This window comes from Dermochelys coriacea, chromosome 17 (genome assembly GCF_009764565.3).
Source record: "Dermochelys coriacea isolate rDerCor1 chromosome 17, rDerCor1.pri.v4, whole genome shotgun sequence".
NCBI lineage: Eukaryota > Metazoa > Chordata > Testudines > Dermochelyidae > Dermochelys > Dermochelys coriacea.
The window spans coordinates 25,009,401-25,033,781 of record NC_050084.1 but is presented as its reverse complement, the minus strand read 5'-3'; the positions used below and the strand labels follow the sequence as shown (position 1 = coordinate 25,033,781).

At 46.5% G+C, this 24,381-nt stretch overlaps 1 protein-coding gene across 2 annotated transcripts in view; it reads left to right on the top strand.

Moving 5' to 3' along the window:
* The window catches only part of STX1A (syntaxin 1A), a 313,611-nt gene that overhangs the window by 56,050 nt on the left and 233,180 nt on the right, over positions 1 to 24,381 (top strand). For both annotated transcript variants that reach the window (XR_006276192.1, XM_038376188.2), the window contains exons 2-3: positions 3,063 to 3,140; positions 4,685 to 4,784. Coding sequence is in view for 1 of the 2 variants with exons in the window: in XM_038376188.2 (XP_038232116.1) it covers positions 3,063 to 3,140; positions 4,685 to 4,784 (178 nt within the window). In the remaining variant the exon portion in view is untranslated. The remainder of the gene's footprint in view (positions 1 to 3,062; positions 3,141 to 4,684; positions 4,785 to 24,381) is intronic.

Here is a 24,381-nt window from a genome sequence, read left to right as displayed (position 1 = left end):
CCTGGCATTGGCCACTGTCAGAAGACAGGACACTGGGCTAGATGGACCTTTGGTCTGACCCAGTGTGGCCATTCTCATGTTCTGGAAGCCCTGTTTTTGGTTAGCTTGATATGACTGATACAACGTTGCCAACTCTTGTGGTTTTATCACAGATCTTTCCATATATGGTGTTTTCTCAAAGCCCCTGCTCCTGGAGTCGGTTGAATACATCAGAATCTCAACTTACTTTTACAGAAAGCAAACAAAAAAAAAAGTTTGTAGCCCTCAGACTTGCTGAGAAAAGCTTTAAATGTGACCTCTCAGGCTTCAAATACCAGAAGGATAATGAAAAAACCAAAGAACCCAGTATTTGTTTCTAAAAGCTCATGATTGTTTGGAGCCTGACTTGTCATTTTTGAAGGCTTGGGGTTGACAGTACAGAGGATACTTTTCTTGCAAGGGAGGGGAGCTTGGACTAACCCTTCTAACCAGTCCTGCAATGCAGCATTCCAGGAAACCCACAGGGCTGAGTCTGTTACCTATCTAACCCTGGCAGCACAGCTGGAGTGCTCTGCAGCACCATGCGAACACGCTGGCTTGTCACTGCACCTTCTGGGTCTCCTGGTTGCTGGGGCTGGCGGCTCTGTGGAGGCAGAATTCTCAGCATTTGGGGCGCGGGAGTCCTTGTGTTACTGAACAGTAACCCCTTTCTGACAAGGAAGAAGCGATGGTAATGGGCTCCGTGGGTGTCTTTGGAGTCAGGCTTTGTGGCTGCGGGGCTGGATTTGGGAGGAAGAAAGTTTAAAGTTCTGGGGGCTGAGGAATATGTGGGACACTTGGCCTGCACAGAGGTGGAGGAACGCCATGCGGGGTGCCGGGGGAGGCCTTCCCCTCCCATCCCTAAGCATTCAGGTGTGAGGGTTATTTGCTTTGCTTGATGAAATCATTTATATGATCGTTTAGCAATCGTGTGTGCTTCAGTGTATCTGCAGCTCTGAGTGACTGCAGAGTGCCCTGGACTGTGTGTGAGGGGTGTTTGGACAGTACACTGTACCTTTGCATGGTCACATAGTGCTCTCTTGACCGTCTCCTTTTTGTTTAATAGCCCTGTAGGTCTGGTGCTGATCCAGCAATTCTTGTTAGCTGAGCAGAATAGGGTGAGAATCTGTTAAGCCTAAATTGTTCTCTGACTTCACGTCACAGGCTGCTTTCTCGAGCTGTGGCCTTGAATGCAGAGCTGTGCGGGAGAAGGGCCTCAGAGTCTGCACTTGAGAGAGGCTGTTCTGGGGCTGGGCTTTTCCTCCTCTGTGTGACGTACATTCATGTTCTGAATTTTGGTACACCTGCCCATAAGCAATACTCTTGGAAACAAAACAGGTGCTGTCAGTGACATCTGGAGAGGCTTTTGCCCCCATAATAGCCAATGAGAGTTTGTGCCTACACTGTATGTATGTTGGGTCTGAAAGTGCTTTACAAATATAGCTTGATGAAATCTCGCCCCTGTAGTAGAGATTTAGGAACAGCCAGATTGAATCAGATCAGGGGAGTGGCTACTCCAGGATCCGACCTCGAAGATCATGTCTTCACTCCAAAGAGGTGTGTTTTTACAGTAAGACAGCTGACATGGTAGAGAATCCTGGTGAAGACAGGGCAAGCTGTAGTTTTATCATGGTGAAGCTGATTGAGGTGCACCCAAAGGGGAGTTTAGAGTTCACCTCAATCAATTATATTGAGGTAAAACATCAGTTTGTCTTGTCTTGGATTTTCACTGTGTCAGCTATCTCGTAGAATGCATCCTTTTGTAGTGCAGATATGGCTTGACAGTGCCCAGCACCAGCTGCTGTAGAAGATGGTGTAAAAAACCCCTATAACAGACAATTCTGGAATCACCTGCTCATGGGAAGGGTCTTCCAAACTCCAGACAATTCATGGTGGGCTTGTAGACTGAAGCATTGCGGTTTAGAGCCCTTCTATTTGTATCCTGTCTACAGTATTTATGAGTATTCTCACTACCCACATGAATGTCAAACCCTTCCTAGGATCCTGGTAAGCTCCTGGGCTCCGATACCATGTGGCAGGGAGTTCATGGGTTAATTCTGTGTTGAATAAAAAAGAATCTTTCTTTTTGTTAATATTAAATTTGTTCCCTTTCAATTTCATTGCACCTCCCCTTTCCAAGAGTGAGAAGGTAAATAGGAACTTCCCTATACATTCATTATTTCCTCTCTCTCTCTCTCATGTCTCCTCTCTGCATGAAATCTTTTAACTGTCTCCTCATACTAAAGAGGAGGTGGGTGAGTTCGATATCTTCCATTGTTGAGTGCAGTGTTGTAGCCATGTTGAACCCAGGATATTCATGAGACCTTGTCTTTCTAATATGCTGGGATCAATACAGCTATAACAACTCCTCATGTTGAAGACTTTCTAGATCTCTAATTTTGGTCACCTGTCTGTGAACCCTGCTCTTCTCTATTTCTGCTAAGGTTTTACTGCAATAGGACCACCAAAAATGAACATAGCATCCATTTATATATTGTGATTATACTATATTCTGTGTTGTTTTCTACCCCATGTTTACTACAGTCACACATCCTTTTTGTGCGTGGAGCAGTTGTTTTCATTGAGCTGTCCTCTGCTGTGTGTATGAGGACATCAAATGATTCCTTTCAGCACACTATGTAAAGATGTAAATATCATTATTCTTATTTTACACTAAGGTAAACTGAGGCACAAAAAGCTTAAGAGACTTGACCATGAGTTTCAGTGGTGATTTTCATCATGCCTTTATGTGTGAGCCTGATCTAGATATTTCTTTAAGCCTTTTAGTAACACTCTAAATGCAGTGTCCAGGGATTGATTCTTTCCAGGGTTTTTCCTTTTCCATTAATTTAACTAATCCCCATAGCTTCTAAAGAGTCAGCATTTACCTTCCGCATCACAGGAGTAACCTGTTCCCAGGCAAAGTTCAGAGGGAAACCCACGTTCTGCTGACTCGAGAGAGGGCCATTGGGCTACGTTCTTAGAATGGATCAGCGAAGTTTGTAGAGAGCAGCTTGCTAATGTCTGTGTTTGTGTCTACACAGGCTAAGGACAGTGATGATGATGATGAAATCACTGTTAGCATGGACCGGGATCGCTTCATGGATGAGTTCTTTGAACAGGTGAGATGTTGGTTCTCTCAGCAAAGCTCAGAGCTGTGGCGCTGGTCAGAACTAAGTGGTGCTCTCTCCCTGACCTCTCACCGGACTCTAGCCACAGAATACATGGCACCTGTGTTCTCATCCCTACCCTCCAGTTGATGTCTCAGTCATGTGTGTAGGAATTGCCAATGGGAACAGAGTCTTTTTCTCATTGACATGAGGTCTGCCAATTCTCAGGCTTCAGCCTTTATTAGCTCCTCCTCGGTCCCCCCTCCCTGAGCATGCCCCATAAAGGGTTAGGCATCGATTAGCTCTGCTGTGAAGACTACATGATTCTAATGTTGTAATGTGCAACTGAGCTGTAGCTCATGAAAGCTTATGCTCAAATAAATTTTAGTCTCTAAGGTGCCACAAGTACTCCTTTTCTTTTTTGCGAATACAGACTAACACGGCTGCTACTCTAAAGCCTATGATGTAATGTGAAATTTGATCCTCCAGGTGCATCCATCGAAACCAAAGGGACAACTTTAGCAACTGTTGGTAAATTAGAACAGATGTCCCTATGCCAATGTGGAAGAAAGCCACGGTCTTTTGGGGCAGCAGAAAGCCTCAAACTCTGCAACCTTTCTTGCCTCAGTGCTTTGATTATAACAGAAAGGCACTAAAACAACCCTGGAAGTCCCTCTGCATGGGACTGGCTGACTTTTTCTGTACATATCTGGCTTACAAATGGAGGTTCTATTCTGGCATGTGGGTGGCTGTGAGCGGTGCATGCAGCTTTTTAGAACACCTTTATCATAGTGTGTTGGGGGGTGTGAAGACATCTCTAGGCAGTCTATCAAAAGTTGAATGTAGGATGTAAAACCCCATTGAAAAGTCACTCAGCGAATTGAAGGTAGAGGTATTCTAGATAGACAGCTCAGAAAAACAGCATAATGCAACCCTGACTGCATTTCCCAAGCCATCAGCAAACTTCCTTAAAGTGCAGTGAAGGTCACCTTCTCACTCACTACTTCTACTCTCCCAGTGTATCGGCCAAGTGTGTTTTCCTTAATGACTAAAAGGTTAACCCTGTGGATCCAGCAGTTATGGAAGAGCAAGCTAGTCTGCAGTTTGACTTGTTCATCTGGAGCAGAATTATTCAGTGTCCCAGATGCAGAACCATTATTCTTGATGCTAATGCATGAGCTGGGAAGCTTGGAGTCTCCTGGATCCCAAGGGAGTTTTCTGGGCTGGCATGTTGAAATAACATTTTATAATATATAAACTGAACAGACGTGACATAGAGTCACTGATGTAATAAATATGGGAACTGTTCCCCTGCCCCCAAACCACCCTGCTGCACTTTAGAAAGTCTCTTTTCGTGATATAGCCACACTTTAAGAAGCCAATCAGGTGGTAGCCAGCTAAATTCTCCTGCAGGAAGCAGCCTATGCTGGCCCAGGTCTCCTATGACTGGTTTCAGATGGGGGAGCACTTGAGTCTAGCAACCTCTCCCCTTCCCATAGACTCGATTGTCATGAATATGCTGAACAACTGTGTTCATTTGGGCCATGTCTCCGTAGGTGGAAGAAATTCGAGGGTTCATCGATAAAATTTCTGAGAATGTGGAGGAAGTGAAGAGGAAGCACAGTGCTATTCTTGCATCCCCCAACCCAGATGAGAGTGAGTGAGGCGTTCTCGGCTTTCTGCTCCAGCTGCTGTGGGGTGTGGGGAACACGTATACTACCATGACACATCAGGCTTGATCTGCTTTCTTGAGTGGATGGATGGGACATATGCAAAGAATTAGATGCTGGTACAGTGCGACAATGGTCATGCTGGCTGTGATGTAACCAGCATGTGGTGTAAAGTAGGAGGCAGATGAGGTGCGTGATGACCATGGAGCTGATAGAAGCAATCTGGAGAAGAGAGAGACCGGAGATGGGCTGGGCAGCTAGGAAAGGAGACTAGATGGCTTGCTGGGCTCTTTTGGCTGGTAGGAAAGGAGATGAGGAGGAACACTGAGGGCTTCTTAAGGCTAGTGCAGAATGATTCTGTGCCTAAGGCTGGTGGATGCAGTGAGGCTGCAAAGAGCAAATGGCCCTTTTAATCCAGGTGAGTCATTTTCCTGTCCACTCAGCTAGAAAACAAATGTAATTGTCTGGTTACTGCTGCCGAGATCCGGAACTTGTACTCGTGCCACTTCGGTATCAAATATACTAATTTACAGACACCATTGCCACCTCCAGATTGTGTCACGACTAGGAAACAGCAATGTCCTCTGGCTCTGCAAAGAGAACAAACAGGAGGGTTTGATTGAGAGAATTGGTGATATACTGCCTGCTCGCTCCCTGGCAATAGCTCCTGGCCAGACAGGCTGCTAAAGGAGAATAAATTAATGAGGCAGGATTTTCAATGAGTTCCCAGCACTGTAGGCACAGTCTGAGAAGTGATGCAACCCTTTCTGTGCCTCCAGATTTGCAGTCTGGGTGTGTGGCCACCCTCTGGAGCTGGGTCTCTGAAATGCCTGCTCTGGAGTATAGAATGCATGGATGGAAGGACCCCTGCTTTATACCATCCATTCTGCTCCCCTTCTGGCTAGATTACAGTTTTTATGAAGGGTGGGTGAACCAATCAGGATTAAATAAGAATTGACCTGAACCTTATTCTGAACCGCAACCTAAGCCCTCTTAAAGGTTGCCTGAAGTTCTGTTTCTATCTGGCTGTGGTGCCTGTCTCTGTGGTCTCCGAGTGCAAACATTCAAGTATGTCTTTTCTCTCCCCCATCACATGCTGGTCCTTGGCATAAATGAAAGCTCACAGTCCCCTGTGAGGTAGCTAATAGCTATTATCCCCATTTTACAAAGGGGGGAACTGAGACATTGGACGGTTGAGATATGCCTGAGGTCACAGGAGAAGCTAGTGGATTCCCCAGTCCCAAATACTAACCACTAGATAAGAGATTGCAGTAAATGCAGAGGATCTGAACTGTCAGATGCCTATCTGATCATCCCTGTTCATGCTGTTGCTCAGTGGACAGGCTTTTACCAGGCAGTTTTTCCTGGACTGATATCTGGAATCTGCCCCCATGCGGGATGAGATTTAGGAAATCTGAACTGAAAAAAACAGTCTGTGACTTTGTCTTCCCACAGCAAGAGTTTGGGCGAATCAATATACATGGGGCAGTTATTCAGCACAGCTTGGTGGGATGCAGCTGGGCCTGCTGCCATGTGCTTCCGACAGGCTGTTCCATATGCTACTAAGGTATAGTAGGCAACACAGAAAGAAATCCTCCTTTCAGAAAGACCCTGTTTAAACTGTACAGTTACAGCCTATGTTGCTCCCCACAGTGCTGCCAGCTACCTTCATTTGGTGTCTGATAATAGGAACATAAACCAGTGAAGAGTTTCATTTTCCAAACACGCGCCCCTGGAGGTCTCCCTCTGCTGCCCTCCAGGATTGTGAGGAGAGCCCTGGGGATGCTGGAGGACTGAGACTGGTTCCTTTTGACAGCAATTTAGCAGCAGATCCCTTGTCTGGAGGGCTGCGGTAGGGGGTGACCGCTAGGGAGAAGGCTGCTTTTCAAATGGTGGGAAGCCTTTGTCTTTGGCAGTAGAATAACATTTAGAGGCCAGATTGCAATTGTTCTTGATTTGTATACTGTGCTTATGCTCTGGGTACCAATAGGACAGCTCCCCTGCTGCAAAGAGCTCATCCCAAGAGGGGACACAGGGAGGGGAGGATAAGGGAGAGGATGTGAGGGTTAGATGTTTATCGATTGGCTTGCCCCTCCTGTCCCCAACCTCCCTTCTTCCTTCTTTTACTTTCTTCCTCTTCCCTTCCCTCTACACACTCTCTCTTCCTGCTCTGTCCTTTCTCTACACATCTTCCTCTTTGCCTCCTTTCTGGCTCCTCCATCTACAGTGTCAAGTGCAAGGACACCCAGGCCCTTAATCTCTAATTACAGCTGGAACAGCTTCTCAGTTAATGTTCATCAAACTCTCAGCCTGATAATGCAATTCCTCTGTGCCTTTAGTTCCTAGAACCATCTCTTACCTGTCACCTTGCCTTCTTTGTCTGTGTTTCCACCATGAGGTCCTGCAGTAATTATTTAAGGATATGTTTTTGAAAGATTTGAAAGATTGAAAGTTTCCACCACAAAGTGTTTGGCTCACTGCAGGACTCCTTGGGTGGTGTTTTCTGGCCTGGGACGTGCAGAAAGTCAGACTAGATTATCAGAATGGCTCCCGTTGACCTTACAGTTTGTGAATCTATTTAACAGGCTGAGAGCTGATAGAAGGTAGGGGCTCATGGGCGGTTTACAGCATCCCAGAGTTGGAGACGGATTTTTGAAAAGTGACTGAGAAGTTTGAGCCCAACTCCCGTTGTCTTTCAATGGGATGTGCTCCTGCTTCCCTCAGTGATTTTGTAATTCCTGCCCTACATGCCCATTGGCCAGTAAAAGTAGAGCCTGTGTTTTTTCCTCTCACATCAGTGCAGTAATTTTAGCATGAGCTATCTTGTCAGGAGGGCTGCAGTGGAGGTTAATTAGGTGCTGGAAGCCAGGAGCCTTGCAGCAAATTGCAGTGAGTTGTTAGTAAAAACCTGCTGAACCATGACAGATGCTCACCTAGTAGGGTAAGTACCAGCTTCAGTCTCAGTAGGCCAAGGCCCAATGAACTCTGCTCCTCTGCATCATTATGACCTGGAGGTGCTGTAGATGTTAGCTACATGCAGGCTGTAGGAGGGGCATGACCAGGACAATCACAAATATTCAATCACCCTGATATCTGCTGGGAGAGCAATACAGCGGTGCACAGACAATCCAAGAAGTTTTTAGAAAGTGTAAGGGACAATTTCCTGGTGCAAGTGCTGGAGGAACCAACTAGAGGCAGAGCTCCTCTTGACCTGCTGCTCGCAAACCAGGAAGAATTTATAGGGGAAGCAAAAGTGGAGGGGAACCTGGGAGGTAGTGGGAGGCAGTGACTATGAGATGGTCGAGTTCGGGATCCTGACACAAGGAAGAAAGGAGAGCAGCAGAATATGGACCCTGGACTTCAGAAAAACAGACTTTGAGTCCCTCAGGGACCTGATGGACAGGATCCCCTGGGAGAATAACACGAGAGAGAAAGGAGTGCAGGAGAGCTGGCTGTATTTTAAAGAATCCTTATTGAGGTTACAGGAACAAACCATCCTGATGTGTAGAAAGAATAGTAAATATGGCAGGCGACCAGCTTGGCTTCACAGTGTAATCCTTGCTGATCTTAAACACAAAAAAGAAGCTTACAAGAAGGGGAAGATTGGACAAATGACCAGGGAGGAGTATAAAAATATTGCTCGGGCATGCAGGAGTGAAATCAGGATGGCCAAATCGCACTTGGAGTTAAAGCTAGCAAGAGATGTTAAGAGTAACAAGAAGGGTTTCTTCAGGTATGTTAGCAACAAGAAGAAAGACAAGGAAAGTGTGGGCCCCTTACTGAATGAGGGAGGCAACCTAGTGACAGAGGATGTGGAAAAAGCTAATGTACTCAATGCTTTTTTTGCCTCTATCTTCACGAACAAGGTCAGCTCCCAGACTACTGCACTGGGCAGCACAGCATGGGGAGGAGGTGACCAGCCCTCTGTGGAGAAAGAAGTGGTTCAGGACTATTTAGAAAAGCTGAATGAGCACAAGTCCGTGGGGCCGGATGCGCTGCATCCAAGAGTGCTAACGGAGTTGGCGGATGTGATTGCAGAGCCATTGGCCATTATCTTTCAAAACTCTCGGCAATTGGGGGAGGTCCCGGAAGACTGGAAAAAGGCTAATGTAGAGCCCATCTTTAAAAAAGGGAAGAAGGAGGATCCGGGGAAGTACAGGCCAGTCAGCCTCATCTCAATGCCTGGAAAAATCATGGAGCAGATCTTCAAGGAATCAATTCTGAAGCACTTTGAGGAGAGGAAAGTGATCAGGAACAGTCAGCATGGATTCACCAAGGGCAAATCATGCCTGACTAACCTAATTGCTTTCTATGACAAGATAACGGGCTTTGTGGATGAGGGGAAAGCAGTGGATGTATTGTTCCTTGACTTTAGCAAAGCTTTTGACACAGTCTCCCACAGTATTCTTGCCAGCAAGTTAAAGTAGTATGGGCTGGATGAATAGACCATAAAGTGGATAGAAAGCTGGCTAGGTCGTTGGGCTCATCGGGTAGTGATCAATGGCTCCATGTCTAGTTGGCAGCCGGTATCAAGTGGAGTGCCCCAAGGGTCAATCCTGGGGCTGGTTTTGTTCAATATCTTCATTAATGATCTGGAGGGTGGCATGGGCTGCACCCTCAGCAAGTTTGCAGATGACACTAAATTGGAAGGAATGGTAGAGGTTTGGGCCAAAATAAATCTGATGAGGTTCAACAACGACAAGTGCAGAGTCCTGCACTTAGGACAGAAGAATCCCATGCACCGCTACAGACTAGGGACCGAATGGCTAGGCAGCAGTTCTGCAGAAAAGGACCTAGGGGTTACAGTGGACAGAGAAGCTGGATATGAGTCAACAGTGTGCCCTTGTTGCCAAGAAGGCTAACGGCATTTTGGGCTGTATAAGTAGGGGCATTGCCAGCAGATCAAGGGATGTGATCATTCCCCTCTATTCGACATTGGTGAGGCCTCATCTGGAGTACTGTGTCCAATTTTGGGCCCCACACTACAAGAAGGCTGTGGAAAAATTGGAAAGAGTCCAGCGGAGGGCAACAAAAATGATTAGGGGACTGGAACACATGACTTATGAGGAGAGGCAGAGGGAACTGGGATTGTTTAGTCTGTGGAAGAGAAGAATGAGGGGGGATTTGAAAGCTGCTTTCAAGTACCTGAAAGGGGGTTCCAAAGAGGCTGGATCTAGACTGTTCTCCGTGGTAGCAGATGACAGAACAAGGAGGAATGGTCTTAAATTGCAGTGGGGGAGGTTTAGGTTGGATATTAGGAAAAAACTTTTTCACTAGGAAGGTGGTGAAACACTGGAATGCGTTACCTAGGGAGATTTTGGAATCTCCTTCCTTTGAGGTTTTTAAGGTCAGGATTGACAAAGCCCTGGCTGGGATGAGTTAGTTGGGGATTGGTCCTGCTCTGAGCAGGGGGTTGGACTAGATGACCTCCTGAGGTCCCTTCCAACCCTGATAATCTATGATTCTATTAAATGGATCGCTGAAATAGATGTGACCATCTTGACAGGGACACTGAATGCAGCTGAGAGCACTGAAGAGCATCATTTTCTGTTCTGCAGCAGTGGAGAAGATAAAAACTTCAATACAATTTTTCCTCTATGTTCTTGGGATGGATGGGAATTGTGGTTGAACCACAGGGGTCTAATTAGATTACCAAGAAAGGTGTTAAACTTCCACAGTCCTTGGAAGCTCTTTGGATGGCTAGAAGTGTGATGCTTGTTGCTTCTGAATTTCAGCAGATTCAGCCACCCTGAGGGCAGTGTGTGTCTGCTCACAGCTCCAGTCTGTCCTGGGGAGGGGCTCTCAAACCTGCTCTTGTGAGGTGCTGCACAAGGCTACTCTTTGTGGTTAATCCTGGTGTCCCGTTTATCTTGAGCTCAAATCTGTGTCTCAATTGGAGAGTGTCATTACACATATTCAACCTATTTCCTTAAGATTAAACTCGTTAATTTTATGGAGGAGATGGCATGATGGGATAACATGATTTTAATAATTAATTGATCTTTAAATATTCATGGTAAATAGGTCTATTGGCCTGTGATGGGATGTTAGATGGGGTGGGATCTGAGTTACCCAGGAAAGAATTTTCTGTAGTATTTGGCTGGTGAATCTTGCCCATATGCTCAGGGTTTAGCTGATCACCATATTTGGGGTCGGGAAGGAATTTTCCTCCAGGGCAGATTGGAAGAGGCCCTGGAGGTTTTTCGCCTTCCTCTGTATCATGGGGCATGGGTCACTTGCTGGAGGATTCTCTGCTCCTTGAAGTCTTTAAACCATGATTTGAGGACTTCAATAGCTCAGACATAGGTGAGGTTTTTCGTAGGAGAGGGTGGGTGAGATTCTGTGGCCTGCGTTTTGCAGGAGGTCAGACTAGATGATCATAATGGTCCCTTCTGACCTTAGTATCTATGAATCTAAGTTAAGTATCCTCACACCTTCTTGTCATCTGTCTAAATGGGCCAGCTTGATTATCACTACAAAAGTTTTTTTCTCCTGCTGATAATAGCTCATCTTAACTAATTAGTCTCTTATAGTTTGTATGATAATTTCCAACTTATCTGTATGTGTGTGTGTGTGTGTGTATCTATCTATCTATCTACCTATATCTATATCTTACTATATGTTCCATTCCATTCTATGCATCTGATGAAGTGAGCTGTAGCCCATGAAAGCTTACACTCTAATAAATTTGTTAGTCTCTTAGGTGCCACAAGTACTCCTGTTCTTTTTAAAGAACCAATGCCTTTCCATTCCATTAGCAAGTTAGAGGTCAGGAGAAAATGCTGCTTTCTGCCACTTCCATCCTAAAGTCCAGCCTGTTCCTCTGTGCTCTCCAGGATACTTTACTTTGATTTTGTGCCCCCAGAAACATCTAGACCTCTTCATACTGAGGCTAAGAAATGCAGTTGGGAAAATGAGGCTCCCTCCTCTCTCTCCTCACTCCAGATGACAGGGCACGCAGGTGCAGCAGTGTGCTGGTTCAGAGCGATCACTAACGTGCCATTCAGCACAACTCAGTCAGTCTGGGGGCACTGTGCTTTCAGGAGGCCATTGTGGTAACTGATTAACAAAGGCTGGCAGGGGGCTGGATAGTCTCCATGTGGTAAGCATGGCAGCTGGCACTAGCTGAGCAGCATTTCATTAATGCCTTTTGCTTTTTGACATCACATCAGGCATGTTCACCCACCAGATTGCTGCTACCCTGAGCTTTCTAAACAGGTACTGGAGGAACAGGGGGGAGATGCTTTTTGCAGGACAGATCAGACAGGTAAAAGGAAATTGGCTAATTATTTGTCAGTGGGAAGAAGGCTCCAAAAGGGAATCTGGAGCCAACTAATAATCAGCAATGAGAAACGCAGCACTCTTCAAACAGCCTGATTTGAAAGAAAGTGATTATAGAAATTGCTTTGCTGAGCACTAAGTGATTCTGTATCCAAGGATTATTTTGGACAGAGTTTAGTTATTTATAGGGGAGTTCAGAAGCTGCTAAGTTGATATTTTATTCTGACCTGCTGAGGAGGATTTTTTGATCTTCTTGTATATTGGGGGTGAATTTTGTGCTCAGGACTTGACAGACTAATAGAATCATAGAATATCAGGGTTGGAAAGGGACCTCAGGAGGTTATCTAGTCCAACCCCCTGCTCAAAGCAGGGCCTAATCTCCAACTAAATCATCCCAGCCAGGGCTTTGTCCCCTGAATAGATATGTGGACACAGTTGGCAATGGGCTTTGTTGCAAGGATAGGTTCCTGGGTTAGTGGTTCTGTTGTGTGGTGTGTGGTTGCTGGTGAGTATTTGCTTCAGGTTGGGGGGCTGTCTGTAAGCAAGGACTGGCCTGTCTCTCAAGATCTGTGAGAGTGATGGGTCGTCCTTCAGGATAGGTTGTAGATCCTTGATGATGCGTTGGAGAGGTTTTAGTTGGGGGTTGAAGGTTATGGCTAGTGGCGTTCTGTTATTTTCTTTGTTGGGCCTGTCCTGTAGTAGGTGACTTCTGGCTCTGTCAATCTGTTTCTTCACTTCAGCAGGTGGGTATTGTAGTTATATCTGAATCATATCTATTCAAGAGACACCATCATAGGGCCTAATCACATCAGCCACACCATCAGAGGCTCGTTCACCTGCACATCTACCAATGTGATATATGCCATCATGTGCCAGCAATGCTCCTCTGCCATGTACATTGGTCAAAGTGGACAGTCTCTACGTAAAAGAATAAATGGACACACATCAGACGTCAACAATTATAACATTCAAAAACCAGTTGGAGAAAACTTCAATCTCTCTGGTCACTCGATTACAGACCTAAAAGTGGCAATACTTCAAAAAAAGACTCCAACGAGAGACTGCTGAATTGGAATTAATTTGCAAACTGGATACAATTAACTTAGGCTTGAATAGAGACTGGGAGTGGATGGGTCATTACACAAAATAAAACTATTTCCCCATGTATATCCCCCCCAGCCCCCACTGTTCCTCAGACATTCTTGCCTGGTTTACCTACACTAGTTGCAATATTGGAGACTTGGATTAGGATGGGTTGGAGAAGATGGATTTCTGTTATTTCCCATGGCGATATGAAGCCACTGTAGTGAAGCATGGTCAGTTTGCAGGTGTGATGAAGGCTGACCTTTATTTGGCGGATTCATCTAGCAGTATCTGCCAGTATCTCTTGGTTAAGTCCAAGGTAGAGATGAACTGGGCCCGTCCCAGTTTCTCCAATAGTTCATCTGTGCGTGGCATTGGATAGTTATCTGGGTGAGTTACAGCATTTAGTTTACAGTAGTCCATGCAAAAACGTATCTCCCAATCTGGTTTGGGAACTAGAAACACTGGAGATGCCCATGCACTGCCAGAGGGGCGGATTACACCCATCTGTAGCATATCCTGAATCTCCCGTTCTATAGCAGTTTTAGCCTGAGGAGACACCCAATAAGGTTGGGCTCTAATTGGGTGAGCATTACCTGTGTCAATGGAGTGGTATGCCCATTCAGTCAGTCCTGGGGTGGCTGAGAGCGTAGTAGACACCTTCAAGCCAGTCAGTGTCATCTCCTCCTTGGGCTGTAAACTGACAAACCTCTAATTCTCTGGAATAAAAGGGCTTTAGAGAATTAATATAGTACACTTTAGGCTTTCGGTTTGAGGTGGGGAATGCTATGAGATAATTAACAGCTCCCCAGGCACTCTTGGACTGTGAATGGCCCTTCCCATGATGCTTCCATTTTATGGGCCTGGAGCGCCTTTAAGACCATGACTTGATCCCCTACTTTGAAGAACGCTCTCTGGCATGTTTATCATACCAGGCTTTTGCTCTTTTTGAGCATCCTGTAGGTTTTCTTTAGCAAGGGCTAAAGAGGTTCGGAGGGTGGTTTGTAGGTTGGTTACAAAGTCCAGAATGTTAGTTCCTGGAGAAGGTGTAAACCCCTCCCATTGCTGCTTCACCAGCTGTAATGGCCCCTTAACCTCGCAGCCATATACAAGTTCAAATGGTGAAAACCCTAAACTGGGATGGGGTACAGCTCTGTAGACAAAGAGCAACTGCTGCAACACTAGGTCCCAATCATTGGAGTGCTCATTTATGAATTTACATATTATGGCCCCCAAAGTTCCATTACAGGTTTCAGAGTAGCAGCCGTGTTAGTCTGTATTCGCAAAAAGAAAAGGAGTACTTGTGGCACCTTAGAGACTATTAGTCTCTAAGGTGCCACAAGTACTCCTTTTCTTTTTGCGAAAGTTCCATTAAACTTCTCCACCAGGCCATTTGTTTGATGGTGGCAAGGGGTGGCAACCAAGTGATTCACCCCATGAGCTTCCCAAAGGCTTTCCATAGTTCCTGCTAGGAAATTAGTTCCTGCATCTGTAAGGATGTTGGAGGACCAACCTACCCTGGCAAAAATGTCCGTTAGTGCCTGGCACACACTTTTAGCCCTGGTGTTGCTTAGAGCTACTGCTTCTGGCCATCGGGTGGCAAAATCCATGAAAGTCAGTATGTACTGCTTTCCTCTGGGTTTCTTTTTCGGAAAAGGACCGAGAATATCTCCGAGGATAATTTATTTGAGCATAAGCTTTCGTGAGCTACAGCTCACTTCATCGGATGCATTCAGTGGAAAATACAGTGGGGAGATTTATGTACACAGAGAACATGAAACAATGGGTGTTACCATACACACTGTAACCAGAGTGGTCACTTAAGGAGTGGCTGAGGGAACTGGGATTGCTTAGTCTGCGGAAGAGAAGAATGAGGGGGGATTTGATAGCTGCTTTCGACTACTTGAAAGGGGGTTCCAAAGAGGATGGATCTAGACTGTTCTCAGTGGTAGCAGATGACAGAACAAGGAGTAATGGTCTCAAGTTGCAGTGGGGCAGGTTTAGGTTGGATATTAAATAAAGGGTTAGAAAATCTGCCTTCTAGTGATAGATTGAAGGAGCTTAATCTATTTTACTTAACAAAGAGATGGTTAAAGGGTGACTTGATTACAATCAAATATTTAATAATGGGCTCTTCAATCTATCAAAGAGAGGTATAAAATCCAATGGCTGGAAATTAAAGCTAGACAAATTCAGATTGGAAATAGGGCATAAATTTTAAGAAAGAGAGGAATTAATCATTGGAACAACTTACCAAGGGTCATGATGGATTCTCCATCACTGGCCATTTTAAAATTGAGATTGGAGGTTTTTCTAAAATCTCTGCTCTAGGAATGGTTGTGGGGCAGTTCTCTGGCCTGTGCTGTGCAGGAGTTCAGACTAGATGGTCACAATGGTCCGTCCTGGACTTGGAATCTATGATTCTTCCTTGAGCACTTGCACGTGTCCACTCACTGTAAGTGTGTGAGCACCCCGTGTGCAGTTGTCAAACAACTTTTTCCCCTCTGCGGTACCTGTTGGGGAGACTCAACCTGCCTCTGCTGTCACGCACAGCTGCATGCAGGTATAAAAGAGCAGAGCCCTCCTCTGGCCTCCCTGGCCTCCCTCAGTTCCTTCTTACCAAGTAATGGTTGTTGGAGGGCTTCCAGACTTCTTGGAACAAGTTCCTCTCTCACTCCATTGTATATATTATCCTTAAAAATTCATTATTTCCTTAGGTATATTTTAGTTAGATATTAGTATTAGGTTTCAGTTTTTAGGTCTTTTTGACTACATTTTAAGATTTTGTCCTGGGAGTGAGACCAGAACAATGCCTTGCTCTCTGGGATCCTGTAGTGAGCCAGAGCTGGTCAGCAACCCACACCCCGCCTGCCTGAAATGCTTGGGAAAATCCCATGCTAGTGACAAGCGTCACATTTCTAAAGGGCTCATGCCTTGCTTGAGAAAGCTAGAGTGGCCAGGCTCAAGTGTTTGCTTACGGAGGCAGAACTTCGCCCTCCATCAGAGCATCGCATTCGGCACACACTCCTGGTACTTCAGCTTCCGCGTGGAGCGCCGCACCAAAGATGCCTGCGGCGCCTCGATCTCTTTTGCCAGCGCTGAAGAAGAGGCACAGGCCCTCCTTAGGCTCGTTACCCTGGTCAAGCTCACTGATACTGAAGGCAGCTAGAGGCAGAATCTCGAGAAGAGGCTCTGAGAAGATGCACTTCTTAGATCACTCATTGACTAAAAGGAGGATCTCTCTGCCTCTGGAACTTGTGCCAGGTCCATCAAAGCTATCCCTGAGAAATCCTGGCATCCTGGTCAGGAATCATTACTGCTACCAACCACTTCGGAGACGTATGCAGCCGCAACAGACCTATTTAGCTTCTTGGTGCTGGTACCCCCAGTGGTACAGGAAGGCTTCCAGTTGGTACCAATGCCTCTGGCTCTTACTTCACCATATCAGGAACATGCAGTATTGTTACCTTTCACACTTCCACAAATGCTGGTGCAATTAAGAGGTCAGCCATCAATGTTCTCTCTGGTACTGCCATCCCCAGGTTCTGGCTCCCTATCCCTGACTTCATTAATCAGCAAAGCCACTTTCAGAATGTCCACCAATGTCCACTGGCTCTGCTCCTCTGTTGTCAGAGGATCCAATTCTTCTTCAGAATCAGGGTGAATACAGAAGGACTCACCTCTAGGTGGGGAGCATTCCCTCCATCAGAGAGTTGGTGACCATGAGCTGTGCAGCAGTCACAGCACTGGCTTGCTCCTAAGGGGCAATGGCCTGGTCAAGGATGAGTCCCACGCCCATATCAATGGCCATTCTGGACATCATGGAGTGTCCCTTCTCCTGCTAGGACTTCTCCTCATCTGCCTCATTTGGTTTCTTCAGGACCGCACGGAGGGCATCGGCACTGCAGACAACGTTCTCCGGCGCCTGGAACTGAGATCTGTACCAGCCAGCCAGAAGTCACTCAAGTGGCTTCCCTATTGCACGACTCAGAGCAACCATTGCTTCAGCAGCCTGTTGTAGCCTCTTCCTCATCACCAGGTGAGGCTATAGAGGCAACAAGCTACTTGCCACCATGAGAGGACTGTAGGGGTCATTAAGATCTATAAGAAGGGTGATCTCTGTTCTAGACACTCAGGCGGAGCAGGTCTGTGGGGGAATCTCACAAATTGGTGGACATTCTGAAAGTGGCTTTGCCGATTAATGAAGTCAATTAAGGTGCTTTGGCAGATCCCCTCCTCCCTAACTCCCATAGCAAAACAGTCTGACAGAGGTACAACCTCCCTTATGAGCACTTGTATTCTCATCCTCCTTCGGGCTCTTTAGTAGTGGCAGCCATTAACAAATGGGAGAGGCAGAGACACCAAGCATCAATGCCTAAAGGCAAAGATTCAAAGAGAATGAATTTGTTTGGCTGCAAACTTCATTCCACAGGAAGTCTGCAACTCAGGATTGCAAACCAGCAGGCACTCTTGAATCATTATGACTTCACACTCTGGGAGAACATTATGAAATTTAAGGACAGGCTACCAGAAGACTGCAGGCAGGAGTTTACTGTAATGATGGAATAGGGGAGCCTGGTTGCCAGAACTGCTCTTCAGGAGAGTATGGATGGGACTCATTGGCTGCTTGAACCATGGCATTAGCTATTACTGTGAGAAGGTGTTCATGGCTGCAGTCTTCTGGGCTTCCCCCAGATGTCCAGCAGACCGTACAGGACCTCTCATTTGAAGGTCTCTTTTTGTTTTTGGATAAGACTGACAATAGGCTCCATACCCTAAAAATATTCCAGGGTGACATTAAAGTCACTTGGACTCTAAACAGCAGTGGTGAAAAGGAGACAATTTGGTCCCAGCAGTCATACAGAAATCAAGGTTTTGCTCCCCGATTTTAGGAACTGCAAAGAAAGAAGGGAAGAGGTTACAGGAGATGACCTCCACTGCTATCGTCTTCTGAATCAGCAGGTTTGTTCTGTCCTGCTGCTTTGTCCAAACAGACATTTTGTGAGTTGGTCAAGAGCAAGTTCCAGTTTCTACAGTTCCATCAGTTCACCGTCAAACCTCTTTGTTTGCCAGTCACTTATCCCACTTCCTTAGTATTAGGACCTACGTAACATCAGATCCCTGGGTTGTAAGCACAGCAGAGCTGGGAAATGCCCTCCAGTTTATTTCTGTCCTCCCTTTCCACCCTCCTTCTCTGTCCCTCTTTAGGGACCACTCTAATGAGACCATCTTTCAGTAGGAGGTCCAATCTCTTCTTCAAGCAGGGGCCATGGAGGAAGTTCCATTGTGCCTCCAGGGGAAAGGCTTCTATTCCTGCTACTTCCCTTATTCCCAAAGCAAAAGGGGGTCTGAGGCCTATGGGGGGGGGTACCACTAGGACCCAGAGTGTAGAAAATTGTGTCTGCTGCTGGTGCATCTGTATGCTCTCTGCTCTAGAGGCACAGAGGGGGTGGAGTCCTGTGCTGGAGGAAGGAGGGCACAAGAGACAGAACAGGCAGGCAGGAGAAAAGTGGAGAGGGAATAACAGAAAGCTGCAGGAGCTACAGGGAGAGAGGGGAGGAGGAGCCTCTTATGTACCTCTCTAGGAGCCTGGACTGATTAATACCAGCTTCTCAGAGAGCTGCCTGTTTCCTGCTGCTTCCCTGAACTTGAGGAGAACAGGCAGTCAACTGAAGTAGTAAAAGCCAGTTAGGTCCTTAAGATGCTGCTATCATCCCTCGCTCAGGCCCTGCTACCAGCCTGCTTATTTGCTCCCTTCAATTGAGTGTTGAGAGCCACTATAGCTGGCCCAGAACAGCATTCATGAGTGAAAGAAGAAAACACCCCTCTGGAGCATCATTCAGAAAAAGAAAGAAAGCAAAGGAAGCTTTTCTATCTAAGCAGGAAGGAGCTCTCCTGAGATACATAGACACAAATGTTCACGGTGAGCCTTCCGGCCCCAGAGAGGATGTGAGTGGTGACGAGATGCCTGATCTTCCAGTTAGTCAGAATGCAGGTGACCTGGCAGCTACTGCAGCATCCATATCTCCATCTCAAATGGATGTAACCAGGCACATTCCTGAAGAAAAGGGTAGATCGGAGAAGAGTGTGGTGGAGGCGCAAGAAACAGCTGCTGCTGAGTTTAGTTCCTTAAGTCTAGATGATCCAGGACTGTGGACCCACTTGAGCAATAGCCTGAGGGGCTTCCTTATACTACATGGGCCACAGCAAGTGAAAAACTTCATGTTTCCCAAAGACAACGAAAATAGAAGTTTCCATCCAACACATTACAGGCTTGACAGGTTTCAGAGTAGCAGCCTTGTTAGTCTGTATCCGCAAAAAGAAAAGGAGGACTTGTGGCACTGTCATAAAAATAAAGGGAAGGGTAACCACCTCTCTGTATACAGTGCTATAAAATCCCTCCTGGCCAGAGGTAAAACCCTTTCACCTGTAAAGGGTTAAGAAGCTAAGATAACCTCGCTGGCACCTGACCAAAATGACCAATGAGGAGACAAGATACTTTCAAATCTGGAGGGGTGGGAGGGGAACAAAGGGTCTGTCTATGTGTTGCTTTTGCCGGGACCAGATCAGGAATGCAGTCTCAGAACTTCTGTTAGTTAGTAAGTAATCTAGCTAGAAATGCATTAGATTTCCTTTTGTTTAATGGCTGGCAAAATAAACTGCTGAATGGAATGGATATTCCTGTTTTTGTGTCTTTTTGTAACCTAAGGTTTTGCCTAGAGGGATTCTCTATGTTTTGAATCTGATTACCCTTAATATATTTACCATCCTGATTTTACAGAGGTGATTCTTTTACCTTTTCTTTAATTAAAATTCTTCTTTTAAGAACCTGATTGCTTTTTCATTGTTCTTAAGATCCAAAGGTTTGGTTCTGTGTTCACCTGTACCAATTGGTGAGGATTTTTATCAAGCCTTCCCCAGGAAAGAGCCACAAAGGCCAGGGCTGTTTTACCACTGGTACTCCAGGCAGCGCAGTAAGGGGACAGGGAGTGGGGGAGGGAAGTTGGCTAGAAGGCAGGGGAGTTTGGGGGGTGGTCAGGGGCTGGGGGTGTGGATGGGGTTGGGGCTGTCAGAGGGTGGGGAACAGGGGGATTGAAGGGGGAGGGGTCCCGGGGGGCAGTCAGGAATGAGAGGAGGGGTTGGATGGGGTAGTCAGGGGTGGTGATTCTGGGGGCGGTCAGGGGACAGGGAGAAGGGGTGGTTGGATGGGGCAGGGGTCCTGGGTGAGCCATCGGGGCGAGAAGCGGGGGGGGTCAGATAGGGGGCCGGGCCATGCCTGGCTTTTTGGGGAGGCACAGTCTCCCCTAACTGGCCTTCCATACAATTTCTGAAACCTGATGCCCCAAAAAATTTGCCCGCCCCGGCTTACGACTTGCTCTCTTGTCCACCTTTTTATGAAGGTAGCCTTTTTAGTTGCCATTACTTCAGTCAGAAGGGTGGATGAGTTGAGAGCCCTGGTGTCAGAGCCTCAGTATACAGTTTTCTATAAGGATAAAGTTTATTTCCACCCTCATCCTAAGTTCTTCACAAAGGTGGTCTCCAATTTTCGTGCTAATTCGGCAGTTTATTTGCTGACTTTCTTTCCAAAGCTTCACGCTCTTGGCTATGAGGAGAAATTTTATTCACTGGATGTGAGAAAAATTTTAGCTTTCTATCTGGACTGTGTTAAGTCTTCTATGTCCTCTGTGCAGTTGATTGTTACAGTTGTGGACAGAGTTAAGGGTTGACCAGTTTCCGCTCAAAGGCTTTCATCGTAGATTTCTTCATGTATTTGGTTATGCTTTCAACTGGCTAATATAACTCCACTGTGAGGGTATCGGCCGTTTTGCTAGAGCACAGGCACATTAGTGGCTTTCCTGGGGCAAGCACCTACCATAGACATTTGCAAAGTGGGGACTTGGTCATCAGCCCACACCTTTGCTTCTCATTATGCTATTTCCCATCAGCCCAGGGATGATGGCAGTCTTGAATGAAAAGGAGTACTTGTGGCACCTTAGAGACTAACAAATTTATTAGAGCATAAGCTTTCGTGAGCTACAGCTCACTTCATCGGATGCATTAGAGCTGTAGCTCACGAAAGCTTATGCTCTAATAAATTTGTTAGTCTCTAAGGTGCCACAAGTACTCCTTTTCTTTTTGCGAATACAGACTAACACGGCTGCTACTCTAAAGTCTTGAATGAGTTGTTCTGTTTAGGTAGACTCCAAGCCCACTTCCGAGTTAATTTGCTTGTGAGTCACCTACAACAGAATGGATCCGTGCAAGCACTTGAAGAAGAAACAGTTACCTACCTTTCCATAGCTGCTGTTTTCAAGCTTCACGTGTCCATTCCAAGACTTGCCCTCGTTCCCCTCTTCATTGGAGTCTATCTGCTGGGAAGGAACTGAGGGATGTCAGGGGGGTTTCCATTCTTTTATACCTGCATAGAATCATAGAATATCAGGGTTGGAAGGGACCCCAGAAGGTCATCTAGTCCAACCCCCTGCTCAAAGCAGGACCAAGTCCCAGTTAAATCATCCCAGCCAGGGCTTTGTCAAGCCTGACCTTAAAAACCTCTAAGGAAGGAGATTCTACCACCTCCCTAGGTAACGCATTCCAGTGTTTCACCACCCTCTTAGTGAAAAAGTTTTTCCTAATATCCAATCTAAACCTCCCCCATTGCAACTTGAGACCATTACTCCTCGTTCTGTCATCTGCTACCATTGAGAACAGTCTAGAGCCATCCTCTTTGAAACCCCCTTTCAGGTAGTTGAAAGCAGCTATCAAATCCCCCCTCATTCTTCTCTTCTGCAGACTAAACAATCCCAGCTCCCTCAGCCTCTCCTCATAAGTCATGTGCTCTAGACCCCTAATCATTTTTGTTGCCCTTCGTTGTACTCTTTCCAATTTATCCACATCCTTCCTGTAGTGTGGGGCCCAAAACTGGACACAGTACTCCAGATGAGGCCTCACCAGTGTCGAATAGAGGGGAACGATCACGTCCCTCGATCTGCTTCGCTATGCCCCTACTTATACAACCCAAAATGCCATTGGCCTTCTTGGCAACAAGGGCACACTGCTGACTCATATCCAGCTTCTCGTCCACTGTCACCCCTAGGTCCTTTTCCGCAGAACTGCTGCCGAGCCATTCGGTCCCTAGTCTGTAGCGGTGCATTGGATTCTTCCATCCTAAGTGCAGGACCCTGCATTTATCCTTATTGAACCTCATTAGATTTCTTTTGGCCCAATCCTCCAATTTGTCTAGGTCCTTCTGTATCCTATCCCTCCCCTCCAGCGTATCTACCACTCCTCCCAGTTTAGTATCATCCGCAAATTTGCTGAGAGTGCAATCCACACCATCCTCCAGATCATTTATGAAGATATTGAACAAAACGGGCCCCAGGACCGACCCCTGGGGCACTCCACTTGACACCGGCTGCCAACTAGACATGGAGCCATTGATCACTACCCGTTGAGCCCGACAATCTAGCCAGCTTTCTACCCACCTTATAGTGCATTCATCCAGCCCATACTTCCTTAACTTGCTGACAAGAATGCTGTGGGAGACCGTGTCAAAAGCTTTGCTAAATTCAAGAAACAATACATCCACTGCTTTCCCTTCATCCACAGAACCAGTAATCTCATCATAAAAGGCGATTAGATTAGTCAGGCATGACCTTCCCTTGGTGAATCCATGCTGACTGTTCCTGATCACTTTCCTCTCCTCTAAGTGCTTCAGGATTGATTCTTTGAGGACCTGCTCCATGATTTTTCCAGGGACTGAGGTGAGGCTGACCGGCCTGTAGTTCCCAGGATCCTCCTTCTTCCCTTTTTTAAAGATGGGCACTACATTAGCCTTTTTCCAGTCATCCGGGACTTCCCCCGTTCGCCACGAGTTTTCAAAGATAATGGCCAAGGGCTCTGCAATCACAGCCGCCAATTCCTTCAGCACTCTCGGATGCATTCGTCCGGCCCCATGGACTTGTGCACGTCCAGCTTTTCTAAATAGTCCCTAACCACCTCTATCTCTACAGAGGGCTGGCCATCTCTTCCCCATTTTGTGTTGCCCAGCACAGCAGTCTGGGAGCTGACCTTGTTAGTGAAAACAGAGGCAAAAAAGCATTGAGTACATTAGCTTTTTCCACATCCTCTGTCACTAGCTTGCCTCCCTCATTCAGTAAGGGGCCCACACTTTCCTTGGCTTTCTTCTTGTTGCCAACATACCTGAAGAAACCCTTCTTGTTACTCTTGACATCTCTTGCTAGCTGCAGCTCCAGGTGCGATTTGGCCCTCCTGATATCTTTCCTACATGCCCGAGCAATATTTTATACTCTTCCCTGGTCATATGTCCAACCTTCCACTTCTTGTAAGCTTCTTTTTTATGTTTAAGATCCGCTAGGATTTCACCATTAAGCCAAGCTGGTCGCCTGCCATATTTACTATTCTTTCGACTCATCGGGATGGTTTGTCCCTGTAACCTCAACAGGGATTCCTTGAAATACAGCCAGCTCTCCTGGACTCCCTTCCCTTTCATGTTAGTCCCCCAGGGGATCCTGGCCATCTGTCCCTGAGGGAGTCAAAGTCTGCTTTCCTGAAGTCCAGGGTCCGTATCCTGCTGCTTACCTTTCTTCCCTGCGTCAGGATCCTGAACTCAACCAACTCATGGTCACTGCCTCCCAGATTCCCATCCACTTTTGCTTCCCCCACTAATTCTACCGGTTTGTGAGCAGCAGGTCAAGAAAAGCGCTCCCCCTAGTTGGCTCCCCTAGCACTTGCACCAGGAAATTGTCCCCTACGCTTTCCAAAAACTTCCTGGATTGTCTATGCACCGCTGTATTGCTCTCCCAGCAGATATCAGGAAAATTAAAGTCACCCATGAGAATCAGGGCATGCGATCTAGTAGCTTCCGTGAGTTGCCGGAAGAAAGCCTCATCCACCTCATCCCCCTGGTCCGGTGGTCTATAGCAGACTCCCACCATGACATCACTCTTGTTGCACACACTTCTAAACTTAATCCAGAGACACTCAGGTTTTTCCACAGTTTCGTACCGGAGCTCTGAGCAGTCATACTGCTCCCTTACATACAGTGCTACTCCCCCACCTTTTCTGCCCTGCCTGTCCTTCCTGAACAGTTTATAACCATCCATGACTGTACTCCAGTCATGTGAGTTATCCCACCAAGTCTCTGTTATTCCAATCACGTCATAATTCCTTGACATCACCAGGACCTCCAGTTCTCC